General features: G+C 34.8%; 3 protein-coding genes across 4 annotated transcripts in view; 2 read left to right on the top strand and 1 right to left on the bottom strand.

The window, feature by feature from the left end:
* The window catches only part of Sol1 (CUB domain-containing protein Sol1), a 276393-nt gene that overhangs the window by 42137 nt on the left and 217224 nt on the right, over positions 1–17032 (bottom strand). The gene's annotated exons all lie outside the window — the stretch shown is intronic.
* LOC114355530 (uncharacterized) lies at positions 1343–7202 on the top strand. 2 transcript variants are annotated; one of them, XM_028308420.1, is made up of 3 exons: positions 1343–1468; positions 6462–6674; positions 7091–7202. In XM_028308420.1, the coding sequence occupies exons 1-3, from the start codon at positions 1424–1426 to the stop codon at positions 7133–7135; spliced, it is 303 nt and encodes a 100-aa protein (XP_028164221.1). In that variant the 5' UTR covers positions 1343–1423; the 3' UTR covers positions 7136–7202. The 2 variants fall into 2 exon arrangements, with proteins under 2 accessions (XP_028164221.1, XP_028164220.1); XM_028308419.1 differs by lacking the exon at positions 1343–1468 and adding an exon at positions 3431–3542 and having other exon boundaries at positions 7091–7199.
* Positions 9045–11024, top strand: LOC114355531 (uncharacterized). The gene is made up of 3 exons (XM_028308421.1): positions 9045–9163; positions 9688–9864; positions 10871–11024. The coding sequence occupies exons 1-3, from the start codon at positions 9119–9121 to the stop codon at positions 10898–10900; spliced, it is 252 nt and encodes an 83-aa protein (XP_028164222.1). The 5' UTR covers positions 9045–9118; the 3' UTR covers positions 10901–11024.

The following is a 17032-nucleotide window of genomic DNA, read 5'->3' as shown; positions in this document are numbered from 1 at the left end:
ATTAAGCAAAGCGATGTGTTTTTGTTTTAAAATCATCATTATCATCATCATCTCAGCCATAGGACGTCCACTGCTGAACATAGGCCTCCCCCAATGCTTTCCATGTTGATTAGCAAGCTGAAGTGGCAATGGACAGGGCACATAGTACGCAGAACTGACGGCCGATGGGGCAACAAGGTTCTGGAGTGGAGGCCGCGTACCGGAAAACGCAGCGTGGGACGTCCACCCACAAGGTGGACCGACGACATCGTAAAGGTTGTCTTAAAATATTTATGCATAATTCTCACGAAAAACTTAAAGGTGAGCCCTTTAGCCATTAGCCCTTTAGCCCCTGGGAGGCTTAAGAATGTAATTCGAGAAGAACAATCATTGAACTTTNGACTATTTATAAACTGTCTAAAATTGCGCATAGTAGTTTTCTAGACCAAGTTTTATTTTGAAGATCTTGAGTGACATGTATGTTTTAGAGGGTTATAATAATCTACGATTATTCTACGTTTCACATGTTATTGTGTCCAGTAAACGTGATGCATATTACCTCAATACAGCTAAAATAAGACGATGCTGAGCAAACTCAAATGAACTTCGATCAGCAATATCCGATTGGCAGTAAGGGTGATTCTAGAGTAACAGAAACAAACATAATTAGTTTTCATAAAATTTTTGCATACCTAAATAATGTAAGAGATATTCTACGTTTTACTATGAGGGGGAATGAAATACGGCTGCTTTAATTTTTAATGCATTGGCATATGGGCAATTCTCCTGAAGCGATTATAGCTTTGATTGGATCGTATAAAATTGATTTTTAAAAGCAAATACTGACTTTTTTCATCAAAAACTCATTCTTTATTCTTATTCTGCTTAAGCACCAAATCTTAGACATTAGTTACGAAAAGTTTTGTCAAAAGAAGAAAATAGAGGATATAAATCGAAGGCTAAATTATAGCGACTGAACTCTGAAATCTGTCATTTTCACGTAAGTCGTAAGGAGCTATTAAGAGTATCAATAAAGCCAAGATTTTTTAAATACACGTGAGGAAATGACGCAGCCATTTCAAAGTCAAAGTCAAAATTTCTTTATTTGTAGACTATTTAAATAGTATTTAGAAATCGTCAAATATTTTGCTCTTAAGGAGCCTCTACATGTTTCATAATCTTTTTACCCTACCAGCGCTTCGAGATCAACATTTGGCAAGTGCTGAGAAGCGCCGCAACAAACTCAGTCACCACCTTTTCATCATCGATACCCGCTAATCGCTTCGCTCCGTTTCTATATACCTGATCATCTTTATTGCCATACAGGTAAAAGCTAACAGGCAAATAACACATACGTCAATGCTTACAAAAGTAGTCGCTACTGTTCACAAGTCGGACAGTTCTGTTAGTATCTTCGCGATAAACAGTAAACCCAATATTCATAATGATCAAAATAATCGTTCTTTGTGCTATTCTTCTGCTGGTTGACGTAAGTATGATAAAATTTTGTCTATTTTTGAGAACCTAATCCTTGAAGCGTTGTTCTTTATATTCTGGAAAGATTATCACAAAGTTCAAAATAGTTTTATTTATGTTTATTGACAATTCTTGAGCCTGAATTAAGTTTTCGTCATAATTATTGCGATTGTTATTCCGATTCCATTATTTTTTACTATGAAAGAATAATAATAAATAAATAAATATCTTTGGACAATTTCACACAGCGCTATCTAGCCCCAAAGTAAGTAATTAATATGCTTGTGTTATGGGTGCTAATTTCGTGCATAAAAATAACTGTAATAAAAATAGTTATACTACAATCAGGCAGATAGATCAGTAGAATGTAATAATTTCGCATTTAATGGCTGAAATTAATACAAGATTACATGTGAGAAACAGATGGACAAAAATTACTATGCTGTACCCAATAATCATTATTATGGTAAATCACATAAATGACAGGGCTTAAAAATGTAGTTTTTTCGCATTTACCGGAGTTAATTGGTTATAAAAATTATGCCTTTGGTTGGATAACTCTTTGCAATGTTATTACTGTGTTCATCTACAATGTAAAAAAATAATTTACTATGTGCACATCCAGTTAAATTGTAATTTAATACTTTCATAAGTGTTTCTTTCGATAAAAAGAAATAAGGATATTTTTTAAACAGTAACCTTACTTATCTAACCGACTTCATTTTAGTATTAAATCCAAGAACATCACGTCATTCCCTTAACTTTGTTATTACCTAATACATACATAGTGGTTAAGGTCTGTGGGCCATAATTTATTGGCTTTGGCAAAGACCATAATTTGACAAAAATCGCAAAAGTGCCGAAGAAAAAAAAAAACACTCCTATTATTATGTACAGACTCGTGACAAGACACATAGTATTTGAACATGTTCATATTATTCATGCTTTAGCGAATACATATACTACACATTCACATCTTCACACTCACATTTACACATTCACACTTACACACTCACACTCACACTCCTACACACAACCACACATAACGAGCATTATCCTATTCTTTTCTTTTTTAATATACTATCATTAAAAGCATAAAATATCTTTCTATGTCAATGAAAGAGTAATCAACCATAACTTATTACAATATACTGCTGTAATTTTCTTACATACCAAAGTAAATGCTTACTTAGTGAACTAATACTCCTAGAATTAATTAGAGATATCCTAATGGGAAGTAGCGAGTTATTCCCAATACAAGTGTCTCTGACTACTTACCGGGAAGACTCGGTAATAACTCTGTATACAAGTATTTTTGGAAATAAATGATTTTTTTAATGTTTTTATGGCCTCAGCCTCGAACTTAGCGGGCAGCNATGCATTGGCATATGGGCATTTCTCCTGAAGCAATTATAGGATGAAGCTTTGATTGGATCGTATAAAAGTGATTTTTAAAAGCAAATAAGAAATTACTTCCATGACTTTTTTCATTAAAACTCATTCTTTCCTGCTTAAGCACCAAATCTTAGACATTAGTCACGAAAAGTTTTGTCAAAAGAAGAAAATTTATAATAGCGATTGAACTGTCATTTTCACGTGCGTAAGTCGTAAGAGGCTATGAGAGTAACAATAAAACCAAGATTTTTTAAAATACACGTGAGTAAATGACGCAGCCATTTTAAAGTCAAAGTCAAAATTTCTTTATTTGTGTAGACTATTTAAATAGTACTTACAAATCGTCAAATATTTTGCTCTTAAGGAGCCTCTACATGTTTCATAATCTTTTTACCCTACCAGTGCTTCGAGACCAACATTTGCTGAGAAGAAGCGCCGAAACAAACTCAGTCACCGCTATTTCATCTTCGATAGCCGCTAACCGCTTCGCTCCGTTTCTGTATACCTACTCATCTTTATTGCCATACAGGTAAAAGCTAACAGGCAAATAACACATACGTCAATGCTTACAAAAGTAGTCGCTACTGTTCACAAGTCGGACAGTTCTGTTAGTATCTTCGCGATAAACAGTAAACCCAATATTCATAATGATCAAAATAATCGTTATTTGTGCTATTCTTCTGCTGGTTGACGTAAGTGTGACAAAATTTTGTCTATTTTTGAGAACCTATAATCCATTATCTTTATTAATATAAATTGTTCTTTATATTCTAGAAAAGATTATCACAAAGTACAAAATAGTTTTATTTGTGTTTATTGATCATTCTTGAGCTTGAATTGAGTTTTCGTCATAATTATTGAGATTGTGATTCCGATTCCATTATTTTTTACTATGTGAAAGAATAATAATAAATAAATAAATATCTTTGGACAATTTCACACAGCGCTATCTAGCCCCAAAGTAAGTAATTATTATGCTTGTGTTATGGGTGCTAATCTCGTGCATAAAAATAACTGTAATAAAAATAGTTATACTACAATCAGGCAGATAGATCAGTAGAATGTAATAATTTCGCATTTAATGGCTTAAATTGAAAATCGTCGTAAATTGAGAAACGTCNTGCGGCATCTGCTCTAGAAGGTCTGTAAAATTGGAAATTTTATTTTTGTCTTACATGTTCTTTTCAGGAGAAAATCGACTAAATCAACATTGAGCAAACACTATAGACGTGCGAGAGCATGTTAAGCCTAGTTTCAGGGAGGGGACTGCACCGTACGTATATTTAGACGAACCAATTAGAGCCACTTTTGACTCCTCATCATTTAAAAACTACTGTGCATTAACACTTCAAATTTGGCTCATGTGTTGAGACTTGTAAGATAAACATCAGCTTCAAATTTCATAAATATACCTTAAACGGTTATTTAGGTATTGACGTTCAAAAATCGACATTTAGAGCACTAACATCTATCTATAACATGTGAAATGTTAAAATTTACTGGTTTTTTATTTGTTCCTTTGTATTTACATAACTGCCTACATAAGCCTTGTAACTATTTTTTTTTTGATACCACGTTTTATATTTTTATATCTTAATTTAACTACAGTAATAAATTGCCTGAATTTGTGTTCCCAGACCTCAAAGTAAAGTAATTACGTAAAAACTTAAATTATTATGTAAAAACTTAAAAAGGCTACTGCGATACAAGCTATGCTTAGTGCAGAAGCCGCTAGTTATAAGAATATTTTGTATTAAGATTTATTGGCAATAAACATTTTATTATTATATTATTATTATTTACATAACTACCTTTCTGGATGCCAAATTTGAACCTTCGATGTCATCTGGAAGTGGTTAGAATTTGGTCTATAGGTCAAACATGTAGATTTTTGGACGCCAATACCTAAAGAACCGTTTGAGGGATATTTGTGAAATTTGAAACTGATGTATAACTTGCAAGTCTCAACACATGAGCCAAATTTGAAGTGTTAATGCACAGTAGTTTTTGAGTGATGAGAAGTCAAATGTGGCTCAAAGTGGTTCGTCTAAATATACGCACGGTGCAGTCCCCTCCCTGGAACTAGGCTTAACATGCTCCCGCATGTCTAGAATGATTGCTTAATGTTTATTTAGTCGATTTTCTCCTGATGGGAACATGTAAGACATAAATAAAATTTCCAATATTACAGACCTTCTAGAACAGATGCCGCGAAAACCATACAATTTATTGAAAAACTTGACTATCTCACCTGTAGCAAATTGAATAAGCATTTTTTGGTTCATAGTAGCCATGTCACTAGGACGCATAGTTTCCGAGGATTAAGCGAAAAACCTAAAAGTGGCACCTTTAAACCCCCCTGTCCCCGCCGGCTCAAGGGCTAAGGGTGGGGACTTTTACTATGTTCACCTCCTAACTAGTCTAAATAAAGTCCTGAAGTCAGAAATAGTGTTCTACAGTTTTCCATCTATAATGCTTTATTGACTGGACTATTTNAATTGTCCAAAAGATTTATTTATTAATTAATACAAGATTACATGTGAGAAACAGATGGACAAAAATTACTGTGCTGTACCCAATAATCATTATTATGGTAAATCACATAAATGACAGGGCTTAAAAATGTAGTTTTTTCGCATTTACCGGAGTTAATTGGTTATAATAATTATGCCTTTGGTTGGATAACTCTTTGCAATGTTATTACTGTGTTCATCTACAATGTAAAAAAATAATTTACTATGTGCACATCCAGTTAAATTGTAATTTAATACTTTCATAAGTGTTTCTTTCGATAAAAAGAAATAAGGATATTTTTTAAACAGTAACCTTACTTATCTAACCGACTTCATTTTAGTATTAAATCCAAGAACATCACGTCATTCCCTTAACTTTGTTATTAGGTACCTAATACATACATAGTGGTTAAGGTCTGTGGGCCATAATTTATTGGCGTTGGCAAAGACCATAATTTGACTAAAATCGCAAAAGTGCCGAAAAAAAAAAACACTCCTATTATTATGTACAGACTCGTGACAAGACACATAGTATTTGAACATGTTCATATTATTCATGCTTTAACGAATACATATACTACACATTCACATCTTCACACTCACATTTACACATTCACACTTACACACTCACACTCACACTCCTACACACAACCACACATAACGAGCATTATCCTATTCTTTTCTTTTTTAATATACTATCATTAAGCATAAATCTTTCTATGTCAATGAAAGAGTAAGAGTAATCAACCATAACTTATTATTATACTGCTGTAATTTTCTTACATACCAAAGTAAATGCTTACTTAGTGAACTAATACTCCTAGAATTAATTAGAGATATCCTAATGGGAAGTAGCGAGTTATTCCCAATACAAGTGTCTCTGACTACTTACCGGGAAGACTCGGTAATAACTCTGTATACAAGTATTTTTGGAAATAAATGAATTTTTTAATGTTTTTAACGTTTGTCTGATGATAGGTGGGGAAAACTCAAGGTTCTACTGGTATGTTTCTCCATAATAGTGTCCCCGCTATAATATCGATCATATTAACATCTGAGAAACGTCATAACTCGCAAAAATAATTCTGTACCATTCAGGTCAAAGCGTCATCCATTGCCAAGCGTGACGTACAAATGGCCCAGCCACTCCAGCAAGGCCAGAACTTCGCTATGGATGTGCAGAAGAACGTGGACCAGTTCCGGAATTGCGTAGACCAAGGTCTGGCCAACATGGTGGGGCAGATCAACGAGAAGCAACTGCAGCCGCTCTTCTCTGCGGTTGGGGATACGATTAACAGGTTTACAAAAGCAGTAAGTGATATATTTTTATCTTCGGTTGAATAATCAATCTCATATTCTATCCAGGGTTGTCTAAAATACGTTTTTAAAGATCATGAGAGGTACCAATTGCTTAGATCATGTTTTTTTATATTTTCGAGAGGGATGAAGGAAAAACTAAACAAGGTATCTTGATAGTTCAGACAGATATGTCGAAAGTTTGTTTAAATTGTTTTATGTCAAAACTTACACTTACTTTTTTGAAAACCGGATGGTGGTTTCTAAATCCGAGATTTCAAAAGTTTTAAGATCTTTTGAGATGAGATAATTATTAGACCGCAAAATAATATTTGTTTTTTAATCTTTTACCTGTCATTTTATTCGTGTTGCACCCGATAATTAACATGTCATTTAACAAAAAATTCTAAATACAATTGTTTTCTTTGCAGTTCGACGATTTAACTGCGACGACCAAGCCTGCGACTCAAAAGTAAACAAGAATCAATTACCCATTTTACTTATCTAACTACGTTGTTAATTATGTTGAAATAAAATATGTTGATATTATAAAATGTTTTATTTTAAAATCTTCTTTTTCTTTCATCATAATGCGTATTTATATCAATGGGTCAATTTTTTTCCAACTAATCAGTTTATGCTATTTAAACTGATGTACTCAGTCATTGTATGAAAGAGATAAAATACGTCAAATGATTCATAGTTATCAGGCCGTAGTGTTTTATAGTAAAAAATAATAGCTCTGGAAGCAGGGCAGTGACTCTAATAAGCCCTCTGAACACGTGGTCCGACTGCTTTGTCCGACTAATCGGACCATGTGAACTTTTGTTTCCTGTTAGTTAGATAAAGGAGTCGGACTATCAAGACTTACTGTTCGTACCTAATTAACAAAAGTCAAAAATTTCAAATCACGACGTTTTATGGTGCCTATACATTTGATATTTTATTTTATTTTTCTTTATTCAGAAAACCATTTGATGAACATTAGAACAAAGGAATTTGTGATAGCAAACGTTCTATTGTATGACAATGTATCGCATCAGTTCAGTGACTGCTCTTTAACCTTAACCGGATCGCCTGACCATAGTAAACGCGAATTGTAGAACATCTTTAAGAGCCACAATACGTCTTCATATGAACCTTTAGGCCCGCTTTCCACCAAGGCGGAGCGGAGCGGAAAAGTGTCGGGCGGACTAATCTAAATTAAATATATAACTCAAAGGTCAGACTGACTGACTGAATGACATAGTGATCTATTAACGCACAGCCCAAACCACTGGATGGATCGTCGGGCTGAAGTTTGGCATGCAGGTAGATGTTATGACGTAGGCATCCGCTAAGAAAGGATTTTACGAAACTCCACTCCTAAGGTAAATCCACGCGTACGAAGTCGCGGGCGGCCGCTAGTTTTTCTATAAGTAGAATTTGCGGAGCAGAGAGAAGTGATAATAATGTAATATGATTGGTTATTCAAAACACTCCGCTCCGCTCTGGTCTGCTTTGGTGGAAACCGGGCCTTACAGAACTTCTTGTCTTCGTCCATCATTATGCTATTGCCGCAATGGCCATACCAGAGGCAGTAACTCGGAATAACAAGCTACCAACAAATACATTAACTAATTACCTTAGGAAATTAATTTTATTCAAGTTATCGAAAATTTATGTTATCCAAGTAAAATGCATGAAAAAACTAGCAGCTACGCTCGTTCTGTGTTTTGCGCCAAGTTCTGCAAGTGTCATATTGCTTTTTCCCAACGTTTCCTATGTTTGCTTCATACGATGCACATGACATTTAAAATTACATGCAAAATTGTATGGAAGTATTAAATTAGTTCCTTTATGGATATTATTCTGATTTCTTGATAGAAGCATATCTCCCAAGATCTCTCCATATCTATCATCAATAAATATTTTTACCGGAAATAATGTCATATATTACGAGACGATAAACGATTAATTAGGTCTCAACTCAACCAATATAAATATGATCGTTGACTAACTAATTTGACTACCAATATTAATAATATTGGATTTGACCCAGGGAAACCTTTAGTTTTTACTTTCCATCTCCCCTTATTAATAGTAAAAAGCTGTCAAAAATTGAAAAACGGTAAATTTTAATATGTCTTTAAGAAAACTATTGAACTGCTTTTTCTCCCAACTTGGCTGGCGCACTCTCGCGGCCACGAGCTTCGTTACCAATAACGCATTATGTATGTATAGCCTATTCATACGAGCAAGTAGTCACAGGAAACTAGGCATTACGAATAATAGGTCTACAGCAAAACGACGATTAATGTTGATTGCAAACCTATTTGTTAATTAGCATTCCTGGAACTACGACCCGGAGACGATAAGGAAGACAAATACATCTGGTATGATAAAAGTGACCCCACGCTTGGAGGCATCAGTCCGTATTTTGTTTTTGAGCAGTGCAGTCGTTTGAAAGCCGACCAACAATGAACAAGTATATGATCGTCTTCTTGGCTTTGTGCCTTATTAGCGTGAGTAGTTTGAATTTTATATTTTTGTGTTGATAAAAAAATAGTACTAATTTCGTACGGGCATGAATGTTACGTGACGAGAGCACTGTGTTAGTTTCAATTTGTTTTGACAGCTTTGTCTTTGGATTTGATTTGGTAGAAAATTATGGATTTAAAAACATAAATAACATCTTAATACGCGACATCGTGTCGTGGAAATCTACGACCAATATTGTAGAAGTTCACGACACGACATCGCACGTGGTACGATGCAATGTTCAACACGCTGTCGTGTCGTAGAAGCTCACGGTGTAATCAAAATCAATACATTATCATCATTATTGTTTGGTAGATACCTAAAGAAAAATAGTGTAGAAATGATAGAAAAATATCAGTGGTTAAAAAAAGTTCAGTGTTATGGAATGTTCATGATGATGACTTTGGTATACCTATTCACGAAGACTAATAAAATGTGCTTTATCCATTTCCTTATATGCATCTTCGTTTGTTTTGATTATGTTAATGACCTTTTAATTATTTTTCAGGTTCACGCTTTCGTGAAACGCGATGCTCCTGCGAAAACTGACGAGAACTACCTTCAAGAATTTCAAAAACAGGCTGATGCGTTAATCAAGGATATCAGCGGCAAATTGAAGGAGGCTGTAGACCCTGACACGATAAAGAAGAATTTCAACGATTTTGTTGACAATACTAAGAAATTTGTAAGAAATCGCAAAATAGTAAATAACTGAAACTGAGTTGCACCACCCTATTTGAACCGTGACTATAACCATAACCAGTGGTTTTGTATGGAGTTTTTCATAATCATAATTTTATTGTCAAAACTGTGTACAAAAGGTGGTAACAATAATTTAGTGGCTTCAACAGTTATCCATTTCAGATGTACAATATGTTATTAGAAATTTTAAAATAATGATAAAAAGCAAATGTCAATAAATTATGTCAAAAGTTATTAAAATATTCATCTAGGTTATAAAAACATTTCTGCAACAACCATTCTTTCAATTTCTGTTTGAATTGCGGGTTTTCTAGTGCTTTTATACAGTTAGTTTTATAGACTTTTGACGTTGTTAAAGTTAAAGTAAGATGGTGCAACCCAGCTTTAGTCGTTTAGATTTACTTTTCGATAAAAGTGATTTATTCTATGACTAATGGATGGAGATGATTGATTTTATTTCGTCATCTTGGTACTTATGTTTTTGTAACGAATCGTACGACAACCGTTTATTAATTAATTTATTAGTTATCGTAAGACTATGAATCGGTCGCCAGATTTATCATACAAAGACTGCTTTCTAAAACTAGCTACGCTCTGAGTCGTGTAACTCCACGGTACCACAACGGTAAGTGGGTGTTTAGTGAACGAAAGAATACTTACAGGGGGTTTATAAGAAAGGTCTTAGGATGCTGGGACATGTGTTTTTCAGACATTTTCACATGACATCTTTTGGTTTATTGACCCGGGAGATTAGAGAAAGAATGATTTTGACAGGACTTTTGGAGATATTGCTGGCTGCTAGCTCATTTTATCCCTTGAAGCAAGGCAACATTTTTTTGATTGTTAAAAGTCATATGCGACCGCTTGTTGGGGATTGATGAGTTAAAATAAGTAATTAAGCCTACTTTTGACTTAGTTACAGAATTAAATAATGTAGTAGCTGAAGCTAGACGTATACTCGTATCTGATGGTTTTATTTTACTTTGCAGATTGACAACGCCGGCCCCAAGAAAGAATAGTAAATGTTCCTATGAAAGACTGATGTGCCTCCATACCGACATACCGAGCTCAACCGTAGGCTGTAAAACTATGTATCGGAATTGTAGAGCATACAAGACAATAAAAATGTAATGTGATAGTGTATTTTATATTTATTTCAATTCTATATTGACTTACCGCAAGTCGACCGCAAAGGTGAGTTGGATTAGACATCCCTATTTATAAAGTCACTAGCTGACCCGGCGAACTTCGTACCGCCTTAGCGTAGAGATTTTCTTAATATTTTTTTCCGTAAGAACCATCCTTGGACTTCCACAAACATTTAAAAAAAAGAATTGTCGAAATCGGTTCAGCCGTTCACACGTGATGCCGTGACAACGCGAAACGGGTTTCATTTTTATATATATAGATAGGTAGAATTCAGCTTGATTGGTTAGGTATGTAAAGTTGATGACGTCAACAATTTTTTTTCTGATTAGGCTTTCGTGCGGTTTAGATAAAATCGACAGCTGCACAAGGAGATCATAATAACAAACGTACCTTTAAGCTTTTTTCTAATTAAATACTCAGGCTAGGTTGCACCATATTTTTCTTCTTCTTTTAATTACTTTGGCAAAGACTTGGTTTTGCACCATCTTACTTTAACAAACGTCAAAAATCCAACTCCATACAAAAAACACTAGTCAGTTACCGTTAAAGTTAGGTGGTGCAACTCAGCCTAAATTGTGCAGTCGGAGTAGGCATACTTACGTCTTCAATTTGTGTTTGACCTTTATCTCAACTGATGGTAAAACGTTGATTATGATAGCAACTTTTGCACATAACAGGGTCACCCTGGTTCGTCGACTGTGACGTTCACCTATCTGGGATTATATCGCGAAACACGCACGGAGATATGAGAAGGGGCAAAGGTTATGATCATAATAATAATTATTATCGTGCACGTGACCTTTGATAATGACGTAATGCTTGCTTGAATGGTTAACCACAATCGAGGTACCGAACAAAGGTTGAATGTTAATTAACTCGAGAAATGCATGTCACTTTTTAAATAATGTAAAAATGTATAAGAAGCCTGAAACTATGCATTCTGGTCTTCCAAACGAGTTATATTATAAAACTAGCGGCCGCCCGCGACTTCGTACGCGTGGATCCCGTTTTACCCCCTTCATCTATCTTACGCGGTTTAGAGTTTTTCATACAAATGTTTTTTCCCGCTAACTCCCGTTCCCGTGGGAATTTTGCAATATCCTGTTGTAACTAAGCTTTATTTTTACTAAGGTACCTGCATGCCAAATTTCAAGCGTCTAACTTAAGCNTGGGCAACCGATGATGATAGTACTTTGTGAGCTATGACACTAATTTTAAAGTAAAATGTCCGGCCAAATGAAGCACAGAGTCGTGTTTTTGGACCTGGAAACTCTATGTATGTACAGTCGCGGAATGAAAAGGTTCGTCACCTTAGTGTCGGTTTTCGCTTGCACTAGGTACTGTAAGAATCAAACCTGCCAACATAACAGTGCAAGAAACAGTGCTGCTAACATTAAAATAAATGTGACGTTTGCTAACGAATAAGGTTTTGCTTGTTTATTTTTCTATCCCATCAGTGCAATGCAATGATGACATTGACCATTTGACAATAGTTTTTTTTATTTAATATAAAAAATAATGGCAGGTTGAACCAACAAGAAGGTTTTAGTTTACAATCATAATAATCTTCTTGACAAGATAAATCGTCAAACAACTTTGATCTGAATAATTTTGAACTTTACTGACGAACAGTTAAAGATTATTTTCTCTAACTCGAGATTATTCTGTAACATAGTTTCAAAAGGTAACATGTGCTCGCGATTCGTTGAAGGAATCAATTTGAAAACTGACGAACCTTTTCATTCCGTGACTGTACATAGTCTGTTCAAAAATAACAGGAATTTTCGTTTTTTCAGAGAAGTATTTATTTATTGATCTACATCAGTATTTAAACTTTTAAAATAGTCCCTATTATACATTATACACGTGTGTTAGCGCTTCTTTCAATTCTCAAAATACTTCTTAAAGTCGATCTTTGAGATAGCTAATACATCGATCGGCGAAGCGTGTTTAATGTCACCTATGTCTGTAAAACGATGACCCTTTAAAGTTATTTTTATTCACGGAAATAGAAACTAGTCATACACAGCCATTTCCGGTAAATGTGGAGACTGGAAAATTGTTACAGTATTGTTTTAGCAAAAATTCGCGCCACTTTCACTCAAATTCAACAATTTTCGAACAAATTTTGTTACCATGTGTTTCATACCGACAAAAATCCAAAAAATATTCATAGCATTAGTCAAACGATATGCTAACATCATCAGCATCTTCCCTAATTGTGATTCGACGGTGTTTCATAAACACTTCTTTCAGTTTTTTCACATTTTCATCGGTTGTTCATATGCTGGTGCGTTCAGAGCGCTCTCTTTTATGTATTCATGGTCTTCTAAGATACGATTTTACCACTCGGAAACTCTTGATCCACTCACAGCAGACTCACCAAAGACCATNTGGTGCGTTCAGAGCGCTCTCTTCTATGTATTCATGGTTTTCTTAGATACGATTTTACCACTCGGAAACTCTTGATCCACTCACAGCAGACTCACCAAAGACCATTTTTAACATTTCAAACACTTTTCATTTCATTTTATAAGCAAAACTTGATCCAAATTCTTTAATCGTAAGGAGTTTGTTCCACCGTTTCTTCTCAACACTTGCCATTTATGTTTGTCTCGAAGCGGNCATTTTTGGCATCAGTATCGATCACTAATCACCCCCTGATAGTTATTTTGAAAATATATTTCATGTACAGAATCGACCTCTCTACAGATTTATTATAAGTATAGATAAGAATAAGTGGGAAACACTTTTTTTATTGAGCCAAAGAGCGTAAATAAAGCATTTCTGTTATGTAGATAAATACTCGTAGATAAAGTAATTTTGAATAATAATTTTAAATTTCAAGTGCCACCTTGCAATAATGTTATTACCGTTAATAAAATACATATAAATCAATTTCCTCGAATGTTACGATAAATGTAGGAGCAAACATAAGCCACGGTGAAATAAGCCAACTCTTCGAGTTGGTGATATAAAGTTACGCCAAACCGTCTCCAGTGCAATCCCGTTCGGAAATCACATTTGCGCCGCTCTCGACTCGGCCCGCGAGTGGATCTGTGATCTGCTGTATACGGAACAACTTCAGAAGTCATACTACTTACGGAACATAGTGTAGGTTTATACGGAAGGTTTGATATTAAGTAAAATTTTAGGCTCTTGTGTAAACATAATTAACTACGATCAATCCCGTTCGGAAATCACATTTGCGCCGCTCTCGACTCGACCCGCGAGTGGATCTGTGATCTGCTGTATACGGAACAACTTCAGAAGTCATACTACTTACGGAACATAGCATAGGATTAGAGAAAAGGATCGCTTTGCTAGTTTTTTTCCAACTGGTTTTCTACTGGACAGAGAGTAGGCCTAGAATTCTCAGAACGACCGGACCTCCGCTATTTGTATCCAGGTGTTTCCCGCGACTTTTATCAAATCGTCAGCCCACCGAGTGAGTGCTGTGCCTACCTGTTAGTTCGTTCGTTTGTTTCAGCCGAAAGACGTCCACTGCTGGACAAAGGCCTCCCCCAAGGATTTCCACGAGTTAGTACCTCTGTGGTATTATTAAGTTAGCTTTGCTAAGATCTTAGTTTTAATTTTATAACCAGCCACTTAAATTTAAGCATCAAACATTTGTTAGCTTCAATTTGATACAAACCTAATCTTTACAGTTCAAACAATACTTTGTAATATTTGAAATAAGTAATTAAAAACTCTATAAATAGTAAGTATCTCTTTCAATAAATAAATAAATTACAGTACAGCTTCATATTATGGCGACTGACAGAATTCCGACCTTATTTTGGAGTTAAGCCACTTTATTTATTAGTATACCAAGAATTACTTTTGTGCCGAATACAATACTATTTAATCTGGATAAGCTTGAGTTACATGTTCGAGTGAGTAACCACGGGACAATGGGTTGGTAAAATCTGAGTTACTGGTACAGATCTTACTAAGAAAACAAATAAAGGAAAAGCCAAAGTCACGAGCAATCTGCGACGAAGAACGTACAGTTTAGAGCGTTTTATTTTTACAAATATTTTTAAAAATTATTGGAATTAGATCCTATGATCAGCAGTGGCTGTGGCTGAAATGATGATGATGATGTAACCTTACGCAACAAAGCTAGAAGAAAAAAGGATTTTTATACAAAAAAAATAAAATACGGATAATTATACAGTGTTTAACTGTTACGTGTTTTATACGACGATTGCTAAATTAAACTGAAAGTATTACGCGATTTTTAGCTACGGTACAAAAATATTTTAATACGTACATCATGAAAAGGTATATTTTTATCTATCAAAAATCATTGTAGTTCAGATGGTTTGTTAAACAAAACTGTTATAATTATAGTTTTAGAGTTTCAGCCGTTTAATCGAATATTTACAGGGTATTCACAACTCTACGTTAGAGCCCAACTTGATCCAGTTGGATCGTCTAAAGTAGAGAGCTCACAGGTGGGATTTTCACGGCTTTACACCAACATGCCATTGTGGCACTTATTACTTTTAGCTTATTGGGTATTATCGCCTGAAATTAAATCAATATGGTGTCAAGTGGACAGGCAGGTGAATTGATATTACGAACAAGTTAAACTTATTTATCTTCATCGAATAGAAAATCATGGATTGCCCTTTTCAAGTTGATGATGATTTTATACCATTTAACTAGAATCTTATTTACGAAATTCGACTTATGCCCATTTTCACCATCAATCCCTAATTTTTAGGTGACCCCTAAGGTAACAATAGTTAACAGGAATTTTGTTTTCATAGGGGTCACTTAAAAATTAGATTTTGATGGTGAAAACGCGTATTATTGTTTAGTTATTAATGTTGACAGGGCTTACTTAGTACGTCAACCTGTCATAAAAAGTAAAAGGTTAACACGTCTAAATTATTATTTTTTATCCTCTTTCACAATTATAAAATTAATTTTGTCGTCATAACGTTTGTTATTGCAAGTATTCTTTATTTTCTTTTTTTTTTTTCGTAATTTTTTTAGCATGGAACAAATTATTTTTTAATATTCTCCGATTTTCTGGCCTTGCCTACTTTAATACAGCGATAGGAGGCCAAATAAGGCTTACTTTCTAAATCTTCAAGGGAGCTGAAAGGTAGAGCGTTCAATATGCATGTCGAGATAAGCCGGCTTGGTGCGGACTGCTTCAGCCTATTTGGACAGATTTGCTGGCTGGAAATGTATAATGCCAGATCCTGTTTCGATGGACGAATAAAATACTCTTTATTTTGTCTTAGGAGAAGATTTACAGTCAAAATGTTGGATGGGACACTTTCTAATGAAAATCACTTAAATTATACTACTTACACTACCTTGTTTTAACCGTAACAATAAATCGGTGCTTTTTGTATGGAGTTTGACAGATTTTTGACGTTTGTCAAAGTTAAAGTAAGATGGTGCAACTCAGCCTAAGATTGTTAGACAACTGTTCACATTTAGCTCAGAAGTCGCAGGTTCTATCCTCACAATACAAATATTTGCGTGCACGAACATAAGCTATGTAAGTAAACTATGCTATGTTTGGCACTCATGGCGATGCTACATGTTAAATATCTGTTAAGTACAAATCTATCTTTTAATTAAAATTACTATCAGCATATCAGACTTCTTCTTGTAAATATCTTCAAATGCACTTATCCAGCCATTGCTTACGACTTTACGTATATTCTGCATGAGTCTTTTTCTGTTGTTTCTAAATCCATGTGTCTGAACGGTTAGAATCCTTAGATTCCTACAGGATAAGAACTAAGGATGTCGATGTTAGTCATAAGTAATGGTACCAATGGGAGCTTGTCAGCCCAGATCTATGGCGTGTTCGATCATTGTCACCGCTAGGAATGTCCAGACAGTGACATATAAGACGGACACAGGTGCCCAACTCGTATAAGTGAGGAGTCATTAACGTCGATGTTTATATCGATTTAAAGACTGGGTTCGAAATTTAAATTAAGGAGCCGAGATAATTATCGGATATGCAA

The sequence above is a fragment of the Ostrinia furnacalis genome, unplaced genomic scaffold, assembly GCF_004193835.3.
Source record: "Ostrinia furnacalis isolate ACB-3 unplaced genomic scaffold, ASM419383v2 OfSCF2419, whole genome shotgun sequence".
Taxonomy (NCBI): Eukaryota; Metazoa; Arthropoda; class Insecta; order Lepidoptera; family Crambidae; genus Ostrinia; species Ostrinia furnacalis.
This window is presented reverse-complemented; position numbering and strand designations above follow the sequence as displayed.

Coding starts and splice junctions, on each gene's coding strand:
- LOC114355530 (XM_028308420.1), top strand. CDS start 1,424: ATGATCAAAATAATCGTTCTTTGTGCTATTCTTCTGCTGGTTGAC. Junction 1,469..6,461: donor CTATTCTTCTGCTGGTTGAC/GTAAGTATGATA, acceptor TGTACCATTCAG/GTCAAAGCGTCATCCATTGC. Junction 6,675..7,090: donor TTAACAGGTTTACAAAAGCA/GTAAGTGATATA, acceptor TTTTCTTTGCAG/TTCGACGATTTAACTGCGAC.
- LOC114355531 (XM_028308421.1), top strand. CDS start 9,119: ATGAACAAGTATATGATCGTCTTCTTGGCTTTGTGCCTTATTAGC. Junction 9,164..9,687: donor TGGCTTTGTGCCTTATTAGC/GTGAGTAGTTTG, acceptor ATTATTTTTCAG/GTTCACGCTTTCGTGAAACG. Junction 9,865..10,870: donor TTGACAATACTAAGAAATTT/GTAAGAAATCGC, acceptor TTTACTTTGCAG/ATTGACAACGCCGGCCCCAA.